Genomic DNA, 16752 nt, shown 5'->3' on the forward strand with positions numbered 1-16752 from the left:
TCCGCATAGCAAAAATTAATTTATTTGCAAGGATCGTTACTTGTTGTGATCTTTTTAGGGTTTCGTAGTCAACTAGGAACCCTCATAGTTTCGCCATGTCTGTCCGTCTGTCTATTCGCGGGTAAGCTCAGAGACCATTAGTACTAGAAAGCTATAATTTGACATGAATATACATATCAGTCACGCCGACAGTGGTACAATAAAAAAGGTAAAAAAATTTTTTTTAGGGTACTCGACTAACCCTATAATGTGGGGTATCGTTGGATAGGTCTTTAAAACCCATTGGGGGGTTGCTAAGACCATTTCTCTATTCAGTGAAATCTGTTTGCGAAATATTCAACTTTAAAGTGCTAATTTTCATTGAAATCGAGCGCCTCTAAAATCTAAAATGTTGAGTGGAAAAATTTTAAAAAATTCAGAATGGTAGTCAATATGTCAAATTTACAAGAAAAAATATAGCGGCTAAGATTGCTTGGAAGAACCTAAACTTGGAAGATTCAGTACACAATACGAAATCTTTACAAAAATATTATTTGATTTTTTCGTAATGGCTACGGAACCCTATCTTGGCCGGTTTTTTTTTAAATGTCGCTATTTTACAACGGCTGCAACATCAAAATCAAACGGACAGCAAATACTTGAAGGCTGCCGGTCCTCTACTGTACCCTAACTAACCTACCAGTAGAAGCAAAACTGACACTGCTGTTTCGCTATGTGAGAGCTTTAATTGCATATTTCCGCTCAGTCTAAGCGTACGACTGTCGTAGTCACCACACAATAATGATCTAAAGTAAAGCGAGCGCAGCTGCAAATGACTGGCAACTAAAATGCACAAAATTTACCCTTTCTCAAGCTTTAAGCTGGCTTGCTACGCAAATTAAACAACATGGCCTTTTTAATTACTAGATACCGTACAGTACAAAATTTTCTACTAGAACAGAAGGTAGGATTTTCTATCTCATCCCTATTTCAGTGACACTAAAAATAAGATCTACAAGTGATTGGGGATCATGCTATTGTATGATATGGGGTTGGCGCGACCTAGGCTTCTGAAACATAGACCATAAAATTCTTGCCGTCGCCGGCACAAGAGTTGTTGGTCGATGGTAACTCACCGTGCCTCCTGTGCGCGTAAGGGTCGCTGACGTCACCCTCGCGGTAGATGACGGAGTGCACGCGCGTCCTCGTGCTGTTGGGCGGGAAGTAGCGGCGCGCGTGCTCCACGTAGAAGGAGCCGTCACTGGCGATGATCTTGCCCTCGAACACGCCGTCCGTCACCGAGCCAAACACCGTCGATTGGGGGTCGTCTGTAGAAAGAGAACAATTCAAGAATCATAGGAATGAATGAGCAGATAATACCAGAGTCTAATGGCAGTGGTATTACTCGTACCTGCTGCCTACTAGTGGTGAAGACAGAACTCCAACACATCGCATTGTAAGGTTGATGTCTATTTCACGACGGAAATCAAATGATCATCTCAAACTGATGGGATTGTTTAAACCTACCACCGAGAAGATGCTCAAAAAGGCGATTGATAGTGAGAAACCAACAGTCAACTATAACTCGCAATAACAGGTACATACCAAATAAACGTGGCAATAAATATGCAGCAAACGTTACAAGAGATAAACAGTACCAAAACCCGAAATTAAGGTCATCGAAACTTCATGAAATTCAGTTCATCGCTTGTCGTATTAGCACGCAATCACACAAAAAATAAAAATAAGTACCCAAGAGAATATCAAATTAGGTTATATATACATAGCAAAAAAACTGCGGTATGTAGTATGGTATCGCTATCTAATTGGAAGAGGATGCTGATATTCATAAACCGCAGACTCTTGATAATATAGTTAGCCAAATAATGAATCATCCAGCTGACATTGGTACAAAATATTTATGTAAAGATATACATTTGTTGCTCGTAAAACATTTAGAGAAGATAAATAGTGGGGTCGCTCAGGTTCATCGACTCATTCGCAATACTAAGCTGAGGCCATTAGGCAATCGGTGGCCATCGCAATAAATCAACTATGCCATCGAGTAGAGCAGTCTCTGACACTTAAAACTCGCCAATAAAATATAACACGATGTTCCGGTACAAATAAATAGCTTTTTCCGCACGACTGTCCAAAAAATAGTGTAGGTAACCAGGGAGCATGCATTTACTATAGTATTATATGTGCAACTGTATTGTAATAGGGGTCCTTAAAACACGAGTGTGGGTTTATGAAACGAGGCGTAGCTATCACATACCAACCATCTCTCCTCCAGTGGCCTTTAAATCACCCATTAATCTGTGTATTACATGACGGATGGTAAATCATGTTTTATTTCCATGTAATAGAACGCAACAAACGTCTCAAAACTTGTAATTAATAGAAGTGGTGCCTAAAACAACAGTGCTTAATTTTATTTTAAGCCATTTTGGTAGTGATGTAATGATTCTAGATTCAAATTAACAGGCAATCGCGTTACGGTGATATTACTCAGTGCGCTAGCGCAGCGCTGAGTCACTGCATGGTGTTATGGGACACGGTGCCACGGTACACGTGAACTCTACGCAATATGCCATGCACGTGTAAACGCGTCAAATACGTAATAAACTTCGATCAAATACTCTGTCCGAGTGGTCAGCTTGGGCAGCTGTACTGTAACTGATAAATTTAATGCGTTTTGAAGTGAAAACTTCTTCAGGCGCATTGCGAACGAAACTGAACCTTGACGCTCAAATCGGTGACGCTCAATGGGTAAACTCATTAATGAGTTTCGGAAAGGCCAGTGGCCAGTGTGCCCATCAATAACTACTACTTACTACTACTACTACACTAATTAGGGTTTTGTTACTAAAACGTTGCAGTCCCTGTAATAGTTTTTTCTTTATGAGTGGAGTTCAAAAAGTTGTGACACCTAGTTATCGGTAGTTAAAAACAGTTAATCAACTTTTTCTGTTATATATTTAGCAGACAATCTATAACCTTTACAATGGAAACGTTCGTTAAAGGACTAGAGCTAAGTAGAGACCGGAAATTTGGCAGACATATTCCTTGAGGGTCATATACATAAAGATGATCTATAAGAAGTAATTTTACGAAATTCTCACGGGATGTGGAATAAAAAGGAATTTTATCTTCGATTCAAGGTGGACATATCTCCGTAACTATAACATAACTATTAGAGACTTGAAATTTGGCATTCAGGTATGTTAGCCTCTTGCATTTGAGTTGTAAGCTGCAAACTTAATAGCGTTTGAAATTACAAATAGTTAGTTTCGTCCACGCAAACCCGCAGTGGCCGTGCGAAATGTTCCCCCTATCGCAAAACTTCGTCACGCAACTAAACCTATAGAGCTCATTAGGGTAGATTCACAATGCAAAGAAATGCGTGAAATCGGGGCAATTTTCCGTACCGAACAATCAAAAGCTCATATCGCAGCTGTTGATTAGACAATTTTACGCAAATTTCATCGCATTAAATAAACTAAGAGGTGCGTTCGTTTTACGATGATAATAATAACATTATTACTTTATTACTGCAAGTTAAGCATAAGCCATTATGCACGCATAAGAGGAAAAGCAAGCGGACGGGGAAAAGTAACGTTGAAAGCATAAATAAAATAAATAAAAAATAATAATAGTTGATAAAATAAAATAAAAAAAATACTGTTGAGGTACGGAACCCTTAAAATTAAAAAGCTCTATTATTTTGAGTAGGTTTGTACAAGAATACCCTCATTTTGTGCCTAAAACCGCGAAAAAAAAATACGAAGGTCTGAAAAGTAAATAGGAATGAGATGCGAAATGCTTTCCGCACAAACCGCAGGGCACCAAAAATGTTTCCAGGAGAATTTAAGAGCTGTGCCGGCAGAAACATTCCCTTACATTGCAAAGCCGACGTATTTTATTTATCACAGAGTATTTTATTATGATGCTGAAGAAATATACATGTAGCCCGCTAATATTCCTTATCACAATATTACATTAGGCACTGCTGGAGCAACGGAAATTCAGTATCGAATATAATACAAATCTTCGCTGGATCATTTCATTACCATGATTTGGTGTACCTAATTAGATTCGCACAAGAGCTAAGTAATTCCAAAATATAACATCTATTTTTTTTATTAGCGTTATGAAAGTTAAACGTCTTTTCAAAGAGATACTCGCTCGTTTCTTCAGATAAAAAATATAATCCTTATAATTAACTTAAATTTAATAATGATACGATCAATTCAAGTCAAGTCGAGTCAAGGCAGAAACAGGTAATTTTATTGGGATGATCGCGTCCCCTCATATTTTATGTATGCATTTCCTACATAGCTATCAAATGCAATATTACATGAACACGACACGGAATCGAATAAATTATTTTTAAATAACGTATTTCTAATATTGTATGTGAACTGTCATAAGTCATAAATGAAATAAAAGGTTTAAAATGTTAAATTAAAAAAGACATTTCATTCGGAACTGCTGCATTGAGACACGACATGTGCTGCTGATAATGAAAATAATTAATAGGTTTCGGCTCTACACGTTTCGAGCACCGTTGCTAGTTGCAATTTATTAGGATTGCACTTGCTCCGAAGTGTTTGTAGCCTAAACATCTCAGATAACGGTCGCAGTCGGGCAAATAAACGCGTTTACTAGTAGTCGTAGGGCCTGCATGCATAATCGCCAACTCGGTGGCTAAGTGCATAGAGCCGGTGTAAGTAGGGCGACGAACTGCGATCGATGGCCGCACCGCCATCCACACAAGTTTGTCCATTTACACTATTCCAAACTTTCACGTTTTATAACTATATCGCTCTTATCGCGAGTCCACAGTGCGAGCACAAACTTTTTGAAGCCAGGAGAGATTATAGCTGAGTTGGATAACAAGTACACAAATCGTTCTGAATTCTCAAGGGAACGAAGTATGTAACACTCATTGTCAAAGAGTAATAGGCAGGCAATAAACAGAATACCCCTATACATGTCAAAGGAGACAACAGACATACGGTTATCAAGTTATCGGTGAACGTTCAGCCCGCCCGCTGGAGCGATGGGGGCTCAAATCAATATCTAATTATTATGGCTTGCGTGTCTTACGTTATACGAGATCGTAATTTTATTAATATAATTACACAAAATGTTTCGTATCACCAAGCGCTGCCTTCTCTTTTGAGCACAAATTTCAAATGTTTTGCATTCCTAGAGGAAATTTGATTCGCATTTCGGAATTAGGGCAACGTTGAAGAAATGTTACAACGGAGTAATTGTTTACAGCGTCTGTAGCAAAGGTAAGCCTGCGGATGGCCGCGGCGCCGTCCGCTGAACGCCGTTACAGATATTAAAAGTCGAGTGGCCGCCGAAAGCCCCAAAAGCTCCCAATTAGCCGGGACTTTGACGCCGTCCCGACAGTAATTGCAAAAAGAAATATGTTTTAGTGCTTTCCAGCCATTATTAATGTTCAACACGAGACATCGGCTTGCTCAATTATCCACGGAGCGGACAGACGCGAGGCGAGCGTTCATGTTTGACTCTTGTTTGATTAAAGAGAAACACAATCGCGGGTGACGTGCTCCGAGCGGAGGACTTATTAAATTTTCTCTGGGGGTGAGGGCAAACAAAAGCGTTATAACTGAGTGTCTAGATAACGTCGGTGTTAGCAGTGAACCGGCCCGCTCACAATGGGATCTGAGCTGCTCCCGTCCACCGCACGCCACCTACAAACTTTGACTCCCTTGTTGTCTATGACAACTACGACTTTACATAAACTAGAGACACGGACGAGAGCTCTACGAAAAGCGGTTTTAATTGTACCGTTTATCTCGATTCGGTACTCACGTTAACCAGTAAGACAATGGTTCTCAGTTCTCGCCATGTGTTACGTACAGATTATGCTATTATTCTATAATTGTCAACAATTTGTGCTTACCAGCCAATTCCCCGTGATATATGTGTGACGTGTCGACATTGTGCTTTTGCCCCTGTGCCCCTTCCACCTGAAACAACATAATATTAAATTATTTATTTATTTACGGTAAACAACTCAGCTTCGAAATGTAAATATAACCTTTAATGTTTTTAGCTATAAAACTGATTGAATCTTAAAGGGGAACAAATTACTTATTTTACGGTTTTGAACTTCAAATAAAAATCTTTTATTTAAAACTGATTGTCTATCTCCGTTACATACAAATTTGAACGTTGCCCTTCCTGCATGATTTCGGCTCGTACTTTTCACAAGCTTTTATTTAATTTATAACGATGCCCTCCGAATGTTATTCTTTTAAAAATCGCAGCTATATATGGCCAAAACTTAGATCGAAGTTGACTAAACGTGCTTTCATGGCCGAAGCCGACGCTTCGATTGTACACTGGGTCAAAATAACATACCTGAAAGTCTTCATGGAAAGCCGAGAGATCCCGCCGCAGGCGCAAATGGAACCTTTTCCCGTGCGCGCGAAAAGTGAGGCGCAGGTCGGCTGGCGCGTCTGTTGAGCGGCGCGCGCGCACGTGCTGCTCGTGCAATGCGCTTGCGTCGTACTCCAGCGGCTCATAGTGCGAGATATACTCGCTCAGCTGTCGCCGTGACGCTGCAAAAAACAAAACACGCTTAAATCACAGTCTCGACACCCACAAACGCCTATTTAAAACTCTTTATCTTAACTAGAATTTTCCCTCTCTAAATTAAGAAGTGCGGACAGGAAAAAATAGGACAAAGGGGATGCCGCACCGTCAAAGTAGATTTAAAAAGTTTTTAACCAAGTAGTTGCCTGCTTGAGTAGCTACTGGGTGAAAATTAGAGCTTCAATTTAATTTCCGATGATAATAATTAGGCCCGAATTGGGCGATCACAATTTTTGCTTAAGTAGGTCAATTTAAACGCCACTTAATCTAAATTCAACGCAATCTGCCACGCATTACACTGTCGTCTTTACGTTCTGTACGGATTTCCTTCACTGAACAGACTTCAATATATCCATCGGTAAATACAAAACAAGTATCGATGATCCGGTAGGAGGCGAGGTTAGGTGCAATTCAGTAAGCGAGGACAAATAGACGTACCTGAAGTAGGTAAGTCAACTAATACAATTAAGGAATTCAGTCAGCACACAGAGCAGTAAGATGCCGCCTATTGCAGCGAAGATTGGATCCCCGTTCCATAGTAACCATTACCCAACTTGCTGAGTTTGATTAAAGGGCACTTGAACACCGTTCAATTTGGCTTGCCGGATTTTTTCCGTTACGTTAATTATAAACTTTCAAGGGCCTTCAATGACACTCGGACTAAAGACAATACGAATCCCTCGAGGAACGGAAAACTAACTCAGAAGCAAAAAGTTTAACAATTACTTGTTCAATCGTCCACTCTCTAAAGAACGTAAACTATGTTCATTTCAAATCAATACCTACTTTTCCATTTTGTTCAACCGAATCATTAACTATTTATATTTTTAGTTTGACTTTTTTAGAGTTTTGAGTATGAAGCCTTTGAAATTGAATTGATTGATTCATGGTTCTATACGGGTAGAGCACAAATATGTATGTATGGTAACTGGAACTGAAATTATTATTCCTTATGGGTCCAGCAAAGTGTCATAGAGGCGAACGCCACTTGCATCCCGGATTAGGGTGAACGCACAACTTCAACCGGAATAACGTCCATGAATATTGATTAATCAAGTGGTTACCCGATAATGTATAGTATAACTCTGGAACAGCTAAGTAGCTCTGCAAGTGAGTAGGTATGCTGGGTCTCTACATACAATAGCCCGACAATTTCCTGCAGAGAAGATTTAAGGAGGGATGGTCGCAGTTAAGACAGAACGGGAACCGCGAGGTGGCTGCTGGGACATTATTTACGACACAGCTGCAGCAAATGCAATCCGGAGGCAGACGGCATGAGACGGCGGATTTATTTAACGTCTCATTTGAAATTGATTCCCCTGAGCCAGCACGCAAATAAAATGCGCAACATGTGACCCCGATAACCCGCCAACACTAGACATTTACTTGAAGAAAATCCATCGGGAAAACATTGGGCTTACTAATTTGATATACCTACTAGTGAATTTTACTGGTAACTTTTAATGATTTATTTTTATAATAGTTGACATTTTTATATGCGATTAAGACGTGCTTGTGGCACTCGACGTTTAGTTTTAACCCTGCATTATACATTCAATAAAAAAAAAAATCGCATAGTTATGAATTTATAATCAACAACATCTGCGTAATAATTAAAATAATTAAAATAAAAAATAACTAAAATTTAATTAATTGTGTCAAGGCTGTGGTGGGAACAATATTTATATCTTGCAAACGATTACCTAGTTTGCGCTTTTTGAGGTTACAATCATAAATTGTGACATATGATTTATTTACAATACATGTTAATTTTGCATCTGGTTTGTAAAACTTTCGTTTTCAGGCCTAAACATAGTAACATAACTAAGAAACTTCAATATACCTACATAAGAAACGATATTTATAGATGTCAGATGTGTATGTCAGATTTTTAGTTAGTGTAGTAGGTATAAATAAATCCGCAACGACATTTCACCTTTGCCTTAGGCACATTAAGTAAAAAGCTAGTAAGGACATAAATACATGTGTGAGTGACTTCGTACGCATATCAATCATCATTTTGCACATTATGTTCAGTTCCAAGTATGGCCTCTCACATAACTTACAGGATTGCCTTGCTCGTAGAAGTTAGGTGTACTGTAAATATTGTTATTGTTGTTATTGTCCTCTAAGGCAGAGTGAGCTTATCCATTAAGACGAAGTTGTGATTTAGTTCTAGTGGCCATTAATCATTAACCATCATTACTGGACCTCATCGCATTACAATCTGGCACTGTACTCATGGATGGTGCAAGCAGTAATTGTAATATGTACATATCCAGTCATGGTCGTATAACTGTCGAAGGGTTGTAATATTTAAACATTCGCGTTTATTTGTTAAGTCAAACAGAACAGAGCAGTTTTTGCTTTAGGCAGCGTGTCACTAGGTCAGTAGGGCAGAAGCGCCCTCAACCACTCGGGATGGTATCACAAAAGCCAGGCTAATGTTAGGCACCGACCGGCAACATTTATCCAATACTTTTGTCGCGTAAAAAACTGTGATAAAAATGGTCAAATTTCGGTAAGCAAGAACACTAAATTTTGCTCACAAAATGTATGTAACACAAATCCCACTAATATTATAAATGCGAAAGTTTGTAAATCTGTTTGTTTGTTTGTTTGTTACCTATCACGTCTAAACCGCTGAACCGATTTAGATGAAATTCGGTATACAGTATTTCGTCACTAAAAAAACTAAAAAATCTCGTATCTAAAATCAATATGTCAACAAAATTGAACCTTGACAATATGTTCATAAAGTTCACGCAAAAAATTATCTATTTTGAGGTACGAGTTTTTTTTAAGTAGGAACGATTTGAATTCCGGCGAAGGACATAGGATAATATTTATCCCGGAAAATTGCATAGTTCCCGTGGAATAACAATAAACGAATTCTACGTAGACGGAGTCGCGAGCAATTTTCGAAGCTTTTTGAAAAAGTTCTAAATGCACTTTCAACTTGAACACAATACTAACAGTGTAGTTAATTCAATATTGCCTCCATTAGGGTGTCCTCGTGAGAAGCTGAACAAATTCTTACGTCGCCGTTCGCCGACAAACTCCTAGTTAAATGAAGAAGTTTCCCCATTCAAGTCCTGAGATAACACTATAACTTTACTTGACGGAGTTCGTGATTGTTACGACAGGTAAAGAAGACCCGTGGTGAGGTAAAGTTTCAGCAATAATAGATAAAATAAACTGAAGGTGCAACTCTGAGATTAATTAAAACACCAAGTCACGACTTGATACTCTAAATTTTTTGTTACCTTTACCGACACCGAAGAGTCGCGCGGCCGTTTATCATTAATAATAATAACAGTCTAGTCAATATATCTACTTTAGTAATTGGTACTGGTACGAGTGTAATCGTATAATGAAATCGATGCTCTTAGCACAGCTGCGGTGCTGTACTAATTATAATTATATAGCATATAATTTCATCTCGAATGGGTATTTCCTAGATAAAACTCAATTTATGTATCGTGGCCAACGAGTTGATTCACTCACTCAATAAGAACTCGTTACAGCCTTATTCTATTATGCTAACCTCAAAATCATCAAGGAATAGATTAGAAGAATCGGATTTGCGGATGAAGAACAAACAATAAGCTCCCGAAGTGGATAAAGAAATCTTATTAGTTAGCAGCGAACAGAAAGTGCTTTCGCCAACAGCACTAAACAAGCTAGAGCGGACGAATACCCGAGGGACGAGGGACCAATACTTAGCGACCAGTTACGTCGATACACGCTTTCCCTTCGGCCCCGACTGCACTGTGCGAACTTCCTACCTCAGCAAATAACTATTTAAACGAATTAGTTACTAAGAATAAAACCATATCGTTTCGTTGGGTAATTAATTTAATAACAAAAGGCTTCCGATCTGCGACACAAATTTGGATTTGCTTTCAGCGAAATGTGTTGCGAATATCAGGACAATCCCACTTAATGTGGATCACTTAATAGATGACAATACAATAACTAACCTAACCAACAAAAAACTGAAAAAAATTGTTACTATTACGGGTATCCCGTGAAACCATATCGAAAATACAAACTGAGACATGGATGCACAGAAAAACCAGAAAAAGAGACCAGTGCTGCATAGGAAAAATTCGTGTCTAGATTCCTGTCCAGCGGTGGTGTAGGGGTTATAGAACGCAGCACGGATTGCTGAGGACCTGGGTTCGATTCCCAGCGCTGGTCTCTTTTTCTGGTTTTTCTGTGCATCCATGTCTCAGTTTGTATTTTCGACAACAAAAAGTTGGAAAACTCCCGACTTTGTCACTTCAAACTTCAATATCTTAAAAACGGCTGAACCGATTTTGATCGAACATGTCTAAGAACCATCGCTAGAAAACCTGCTTTCGAATAAAAAAACCGCATTCAAATCGGTCCACCCGTTTAAGAGATGCGGTGACACAGACAGACAGACACAGACACATATAGCGCTCAAACTTATAACACCCTTCTTTTTGCGTCGGGGATTAAAAAGCAGGCATCCTTTGAAGTCGACATGGGACTTTTTATTTGATTTGAAAGGCAGTAAAACTCTGATGTACCTAGTACCTACTTAAAGCAACGACAAGTACGCCTTTTGGGTAATTTTTTTCTAAACTCTTCAATAAGTTAAGCTACAACATACATATACACACGTTGCAATACGATACCTACAACCAACTTGATAAATTCTTCGCGGCTAATTGGAACTGTTACTGTGCCAATTAAACTGTACAATTCTACTTCCATCGTGTCCACTTTGTACACATTACATTCGCGAGCAAAAAAATTGACTCGCCTTAATATTGTATGTTTACTAGACATTTCTTATTGACTACTTCATGTGTTTTAAATATTAAAGTTATAGTCATTGATATTTCAGCATTCAAAAATATAAAAATCATGGTAATTGCATTAGAAATTTTCCGATTGGTTACATTTTACCGAATTGTGGTAATTTACGAGTTATTAAAGCTACGAAATGCGCTACCCTTAATGGCTAAAACCCCCGGGAGGAGGAGGGTTAACAGTGATCAGTCTCTTATCGGAACTTGACCGGTCGGTACACATTTCTGCTTATTATCATGTAAAGACTTCGAAAGAAATCGTTACTTTGCTGAAAGGGGGCGGCAGCTAACGCAACCCAGTTGGGTTTAAACCAGTCTGCCGTGTCTGTGATTTACCGGAGGTTCCGGGAGACCGGAAGCCTCATTCATACAGAGAGCAGGATTCGGGAATAAGAAATCCACATCAAAAAAGAAACAACCGCTCAATTGTCAGTACTGCGCTAGAACATCGACACAAGACTAGCGAGTGCGAAACGCGTAACGTAGTGTGGTGGTGATAGTTGGGTTTGTGTGATTTGTGGGGTGCCGCTCGAAGGATATAACAACAATTGATGTAACAGTTGATATAATTTTCACTTGATATAATGCAATTTATCTTAAAAACTAAACTTATTTCTATTGTTATTAATTCGATTTGATGTACTTTGGGTTAGGTTAGATTTATTTTATAAAAAAGTTCTGTGAAGCTCCTATCCTTTGAAATTATATCAAATGTTGTTATACCGATCATTACACACCCGTGATGTTCATGCAGTGTGGAGGTGGAGGAGTTATATGAGCACACATTTTTTTGTTGGATAGACTTAGCTATCGTAAGGTCGCGGGTGAGCAAAGTAATTATTTAGAGTTCATTGGTACGGACGTCCACAAAGTAAAGCCAGGTTCAATAAATTTTTCTTTCTGGCTCATGAAAAAATACTAAGCATTTTTGAAATAGGGTATCTAAATTTTTTCAGTAATGAAAATTTTAAAAAATAGTAGAAAATATATTTTAATTTAGGTTAGGTTAGGTTACCAGGTCTTATAAAAACACATTTTTCACTATTCATAGATTTATGAATAGGTGAAATTGGGCCGAGAAGTCAAACATGCATGTTGAGTCGATTTTTTGCTCGCAAGTGTATTAACCGTCCTCTGGCGCTTGAAGCTAAATTTATTTCTTGCGCCATCGAATGATTCTTGTTTTGCAGATAAAATATAGCGCTGAAACTAGACTCTTGGGTTATTTACAGCTTTAATTTTTCTGGCATTCTTCACTTTTTTTACTATTATTTTTATCTTAATTTCTTAAAATATAGATCATTTCAAGATCCTAATTTGAATATCTTGGCATATAATGGCTTAGTATGGTTGCCAAATGTCTTCTTTCTTTCTTTTCTTTCTTAGTTGAATTTTATTTATTTATTTTAAATATCAGATAAGACTAGTCAAAATACCACAAACAGGACTATCTCTTATCATGCTAAAACACACGAGTAATATTTAACCTCGACGTTCTTCTCTGTCGTCTCGTCGTTTTCTCGGTGTCTACTCGTGACCAGACCACGGCCCATCGACTTTATAACCTAAAGTCGATATAAAGTCATATAAAGTCGATGCCACGGCCACTGTAATGAGGTCGAAACGTCGAGGTAAATATTACTCGTGTATTTTAGCGTGATAAGTCCTATTGTGGTATTTTGACTATGAGTGAAAATCACGAAAGTTTAAAACTTTATATCGGATACGACGTCTCGTAGATTACATTATGATTATGGCGGCTGAAACCAAGTGAAGGGCCAAGTACAATATATTTAAAAAAAAACGAACTAGTCAAAAGATGCTAACTGTCATGTCAGTGTCACATTCAATCAACACATTCAAGCGGATATTATAAACATTGTAACCTAACCTTTGAGAAAATTCATTTCAAGTAAATAAATATAAGCGATAATTATATGAAAGCTGACTCATATACTGCACTGAGACCAGAGTTGCCAGGTCTTTTTCGAATAAATAAACACATTCTGCATCACATGGTGTAAATGACAGAAAAGCTTTTTTTTTTGAGATAGCGCCTTTCGGCTTACGAGGGCAGAATATTCCATTTGGGCTTAATTAATTTACAACGAAAATAAACTTGGTTGTAAATATTTTTAGCACAATTACATTTTGACAAAATTCACTTTGGTTGATATTCATGGTGGTCCAAATTCAAAATGGTGTGGACGATTTTCCATTTGCTCCGAATGACAGTAAATCTCAGACCCTATCCCTCGAAATGGTTTTTGAATCGGGGTATATTGGTAAAATATGAACAATGCCAATTCGTTCGACGCAAGTTATTTCGGGTAACGAATGGGTAATTTTCTGATTAAGTAATTCGCAGAAATTGCAATGTGAATCACTAGAACGATATCGTCACTTTTCAATATGCGTTTCATAGGATGAGCTCGAACGTGGCTATACGTTTTTAATGCGTTTGATTGGATTCATCATCATGTCTATATCTTACTAATATTATAAATGCGTAAGTAACTTTTTGTCTGTTTCCTTTTCGCTCTTAAACCGCTGAACCAATTTAGATGAAATTTTGTACGGAGGCAATTTGAGACCCTGGGAAAGACAGGATCGATCGTTTTCAGCCTAGAAAATTACATTGTTGTCGCGGGACAGCGAAAGATGAATTCTGCGCAGACGGAGTTGCAGGCAGGCAATAACTAGTTTCAAAATGTATTAAAAACTAGATTTTGCCAGCGACTTCGTCTGCAAATAATTCTTTATCGCTCGCTATCCCGTGGGAGATGTTGAATTTTCCGAGAAATAAACTATAGTACCTATGTCCTCCAGGGGCTCAAATTATCTCCTTCGCAAATATCATCTAAATAGGAGCAGCGATTTAAGCGTGAAGAGGTAACAGACAGACCGACACACCAGAGTTACTTTTGGATTTATAATATTAGTAAAGCACAAAGTGGCACGGAGACAGAAGCATAATAGTCAGAAAACACTTCCATGAGAAGTAGTCGCCGTCATATGTCGCTAATTGCCTTCGTTGGGCAGCGAGTGCGCTGTACGACTTACGTGTTATTATGGCCGAGCGAAATTATTTTCGTGCAAGTTTGCCGTTTGCTAACTGTAATTAAATTTTTACATTTGTCATTGTTACTCTGTCCATTATTTTTTTAAAGAAGCGTTTCAACCCTTAATAAGGCAGAGGCGATTTAGCGACCACATACATTGAGTTGGAAACTGAATCTTATTGCTTTCGTAATACGTCACAATTTCCACTGTAATTATTGAAAATACGACTAGCTTTAAAAATATTCTTTGTCAGGTATGTATTCTGTGGTAGTATGCTCCAATAAATGGGGCCTTATAAAGGGTTCAATAATACTAGTATGGTATATGTTAGGTCAGATACGAAATAGAATTAGGTTAAAGCTATATGAATAATGAAATGGTGGTAAATTTAACTTAACTAACACTTAGATGAACTTAACATTTATATGTTTCGATAAAAGTTAAGCATTCAATCCCATTTTTTAGGGTTCCGTAGTCCTAACAAGGAACCCTTTTATTTTCGCCATGTGTGTCCACCCGTCTGCGGCTTAGTTTAAAAACTTTTATTTTATTAGCACCCAGATATCAGCATGCAAAACCCCGGGGCAACTGGGTCCAAAAAAATGGACTGAAATCAGCCACGTTCTAAACTTTAGGGACCAGAAAGGACACAAACACAAGAAGTTCATTTTGTGTATTAGATCCGCAACTTTTTCAACGTACTTATTTATAGTGTGGTGGTTTTGCTACAGGCAGACTACACAAGTAAAACACATGCACAGTTACTTTATTATGTTGTTTCTACATTGAATCCACTAAGTATTTCCCGGTCCAATTTCATCACTACATATATCGCGTTTGCACAGCTGGGTTACGGTGCGTACGGAATGCAAAGCGAGCGTCGCTATTCGCCGTCAGCGTTACGATCTATCCATGCAAAAGTTTGTTTACGTTCTGCGAGCGCCTAATAGCTCGCCGCCCGCCCAGAAGCACGGCGGGACGGCAGTTATACGCGTTTGGGCGAGGCCAACGACCCCCGCACTGTATGATATTACACAACTAAACTCTATTACTGAATACTGCCAATACATCAAGCAAGCATCAAAACACAAAACATGTCTGGATTAAGAAAATTTATAAGCGTTTTGCCATCGATTAAAATGTCTCAGGTTACACGTCTGTGTATTGTAACGCAGGCCGAGATTTAGAATAAGGTGTTTTTTGCCATGCAGAGTCACTGGTCTTCTGAACTAAACATTTGTAAATCTTATCCGTTAGCATGTCAATTGTAACGCGCATTATACATCTAGACACAATTACATCTTAGGAACAGCTGGGCGTGGCGCAAGTACATGGCGGGACGTGCTAAGACCATGGGTGGGAATTTGAATTAATTGCGATTATAATTCAGATTTAAGACTACATGAATTCAGCCCGATTAAAAAGTGAAAAGCTTCTCTATGCTTTCTCGTGTTTCTTGGAAAACGTTGATAGAGTCAGGATACATTCATAGCTCAATCGAATGAAGGAACCGAGATTTTTGGAACTCAGCTATAGTCCATTCAGGATAACATTGGACTCTAGAAGGTCACAGAAGAAGGGGTTCTAAGCATTTTTTGTGAAGTTGTAATAATGATGATGATGATGATAATCGTCTTCGATACCTTTTTTAATTAGAATTAATTTAGACCGTATAGTATACTAAACAAATGCAATTTATTACATGACTTTCTAAAGCGTGCATTATAAAGAACCTATTTTCCTTTTGTCCATTCCTATATTGCACAGACTGTACATTGTTCGTCACCAAATATTATAGGTATGTGTGGAGTCCGTTGATTCATGCGATACTGCTTTATGAGTCTGATTGAGACTAATCTGCCAAGGTATCATTGGATGTAGCGACACAAAGGAACATGATAGTTCGCTTCCTCAAAATGAAATAAAAATGTATAGTATAGATAGTTACTTAGTCACACGTTGCATAATGAAACAGAAGCAGAGGTTAAAATAGTCGACAAATCGTAGTTGGATTTGCGATGTAATGTCGAAATCGCTAGTCGCAACCGTGTCAATCGAAAACAGTGATACATTACAATATTCAAATAGAATGTCGGTGCTAAAATAGATCAGATATTCTGTTATCAAACGACATGGCCGCTGTGGTACCATTCTGCCTTTGCTGAGCAGCCCGTCTGGCAGCTCGCCCTCTCTCCGGTAAACTGTAAAAGCCGTCTGAGGCTAACAGAAA

At 38.4% G+C, this 16752-nt stretch overlaps 1 protein-coding gene across 1 annotated transcript in view; it reads right to left on the bottom strand.

The window, feature by feature from the left end:
• Positions 1 to 16752, bottom strand: part of kuz (zinc-dependent metalloprotease kuz) — a 56022-nt gene that overhangs the window by 26598 nt on the left and 12672 nt on the right. The window contains exons 2-4 of the mRNA XM_074086689.1: positions 6382 to 6581; positions 5921 to 5987; positions 1116 to 1307 (exon numbers count right to left, since the gene is read on the bottom strand). Coding sequence (XP_073942790.1) covers positions 1116 to 1307; positions 5921 to 5987; positions 6382 to 6581 — 459 coding nt within the window. The remainder of the gene's footprint in view (positions 1 to 1115; positions 1308 to 5920; positions 5988 to 6381; positions 6582 to 16752) is intronic.

Source organism: Choristoneura fumiferana, chromosome 4, assembly GCF_025370935.1.
Source record: "Choristoneura fumiferana chromosome 4, NRCan_CFum_1, whole genome shotgun sequence".
In the NCBI taxonomy this organism is placed as follows: domain Eukaryota; kingdom Metazoa; phylum Arthropoda; class Insecta; order Lepidoptera; family Tortricidae; genus Choristoneura; species Choristoneura fumiferana.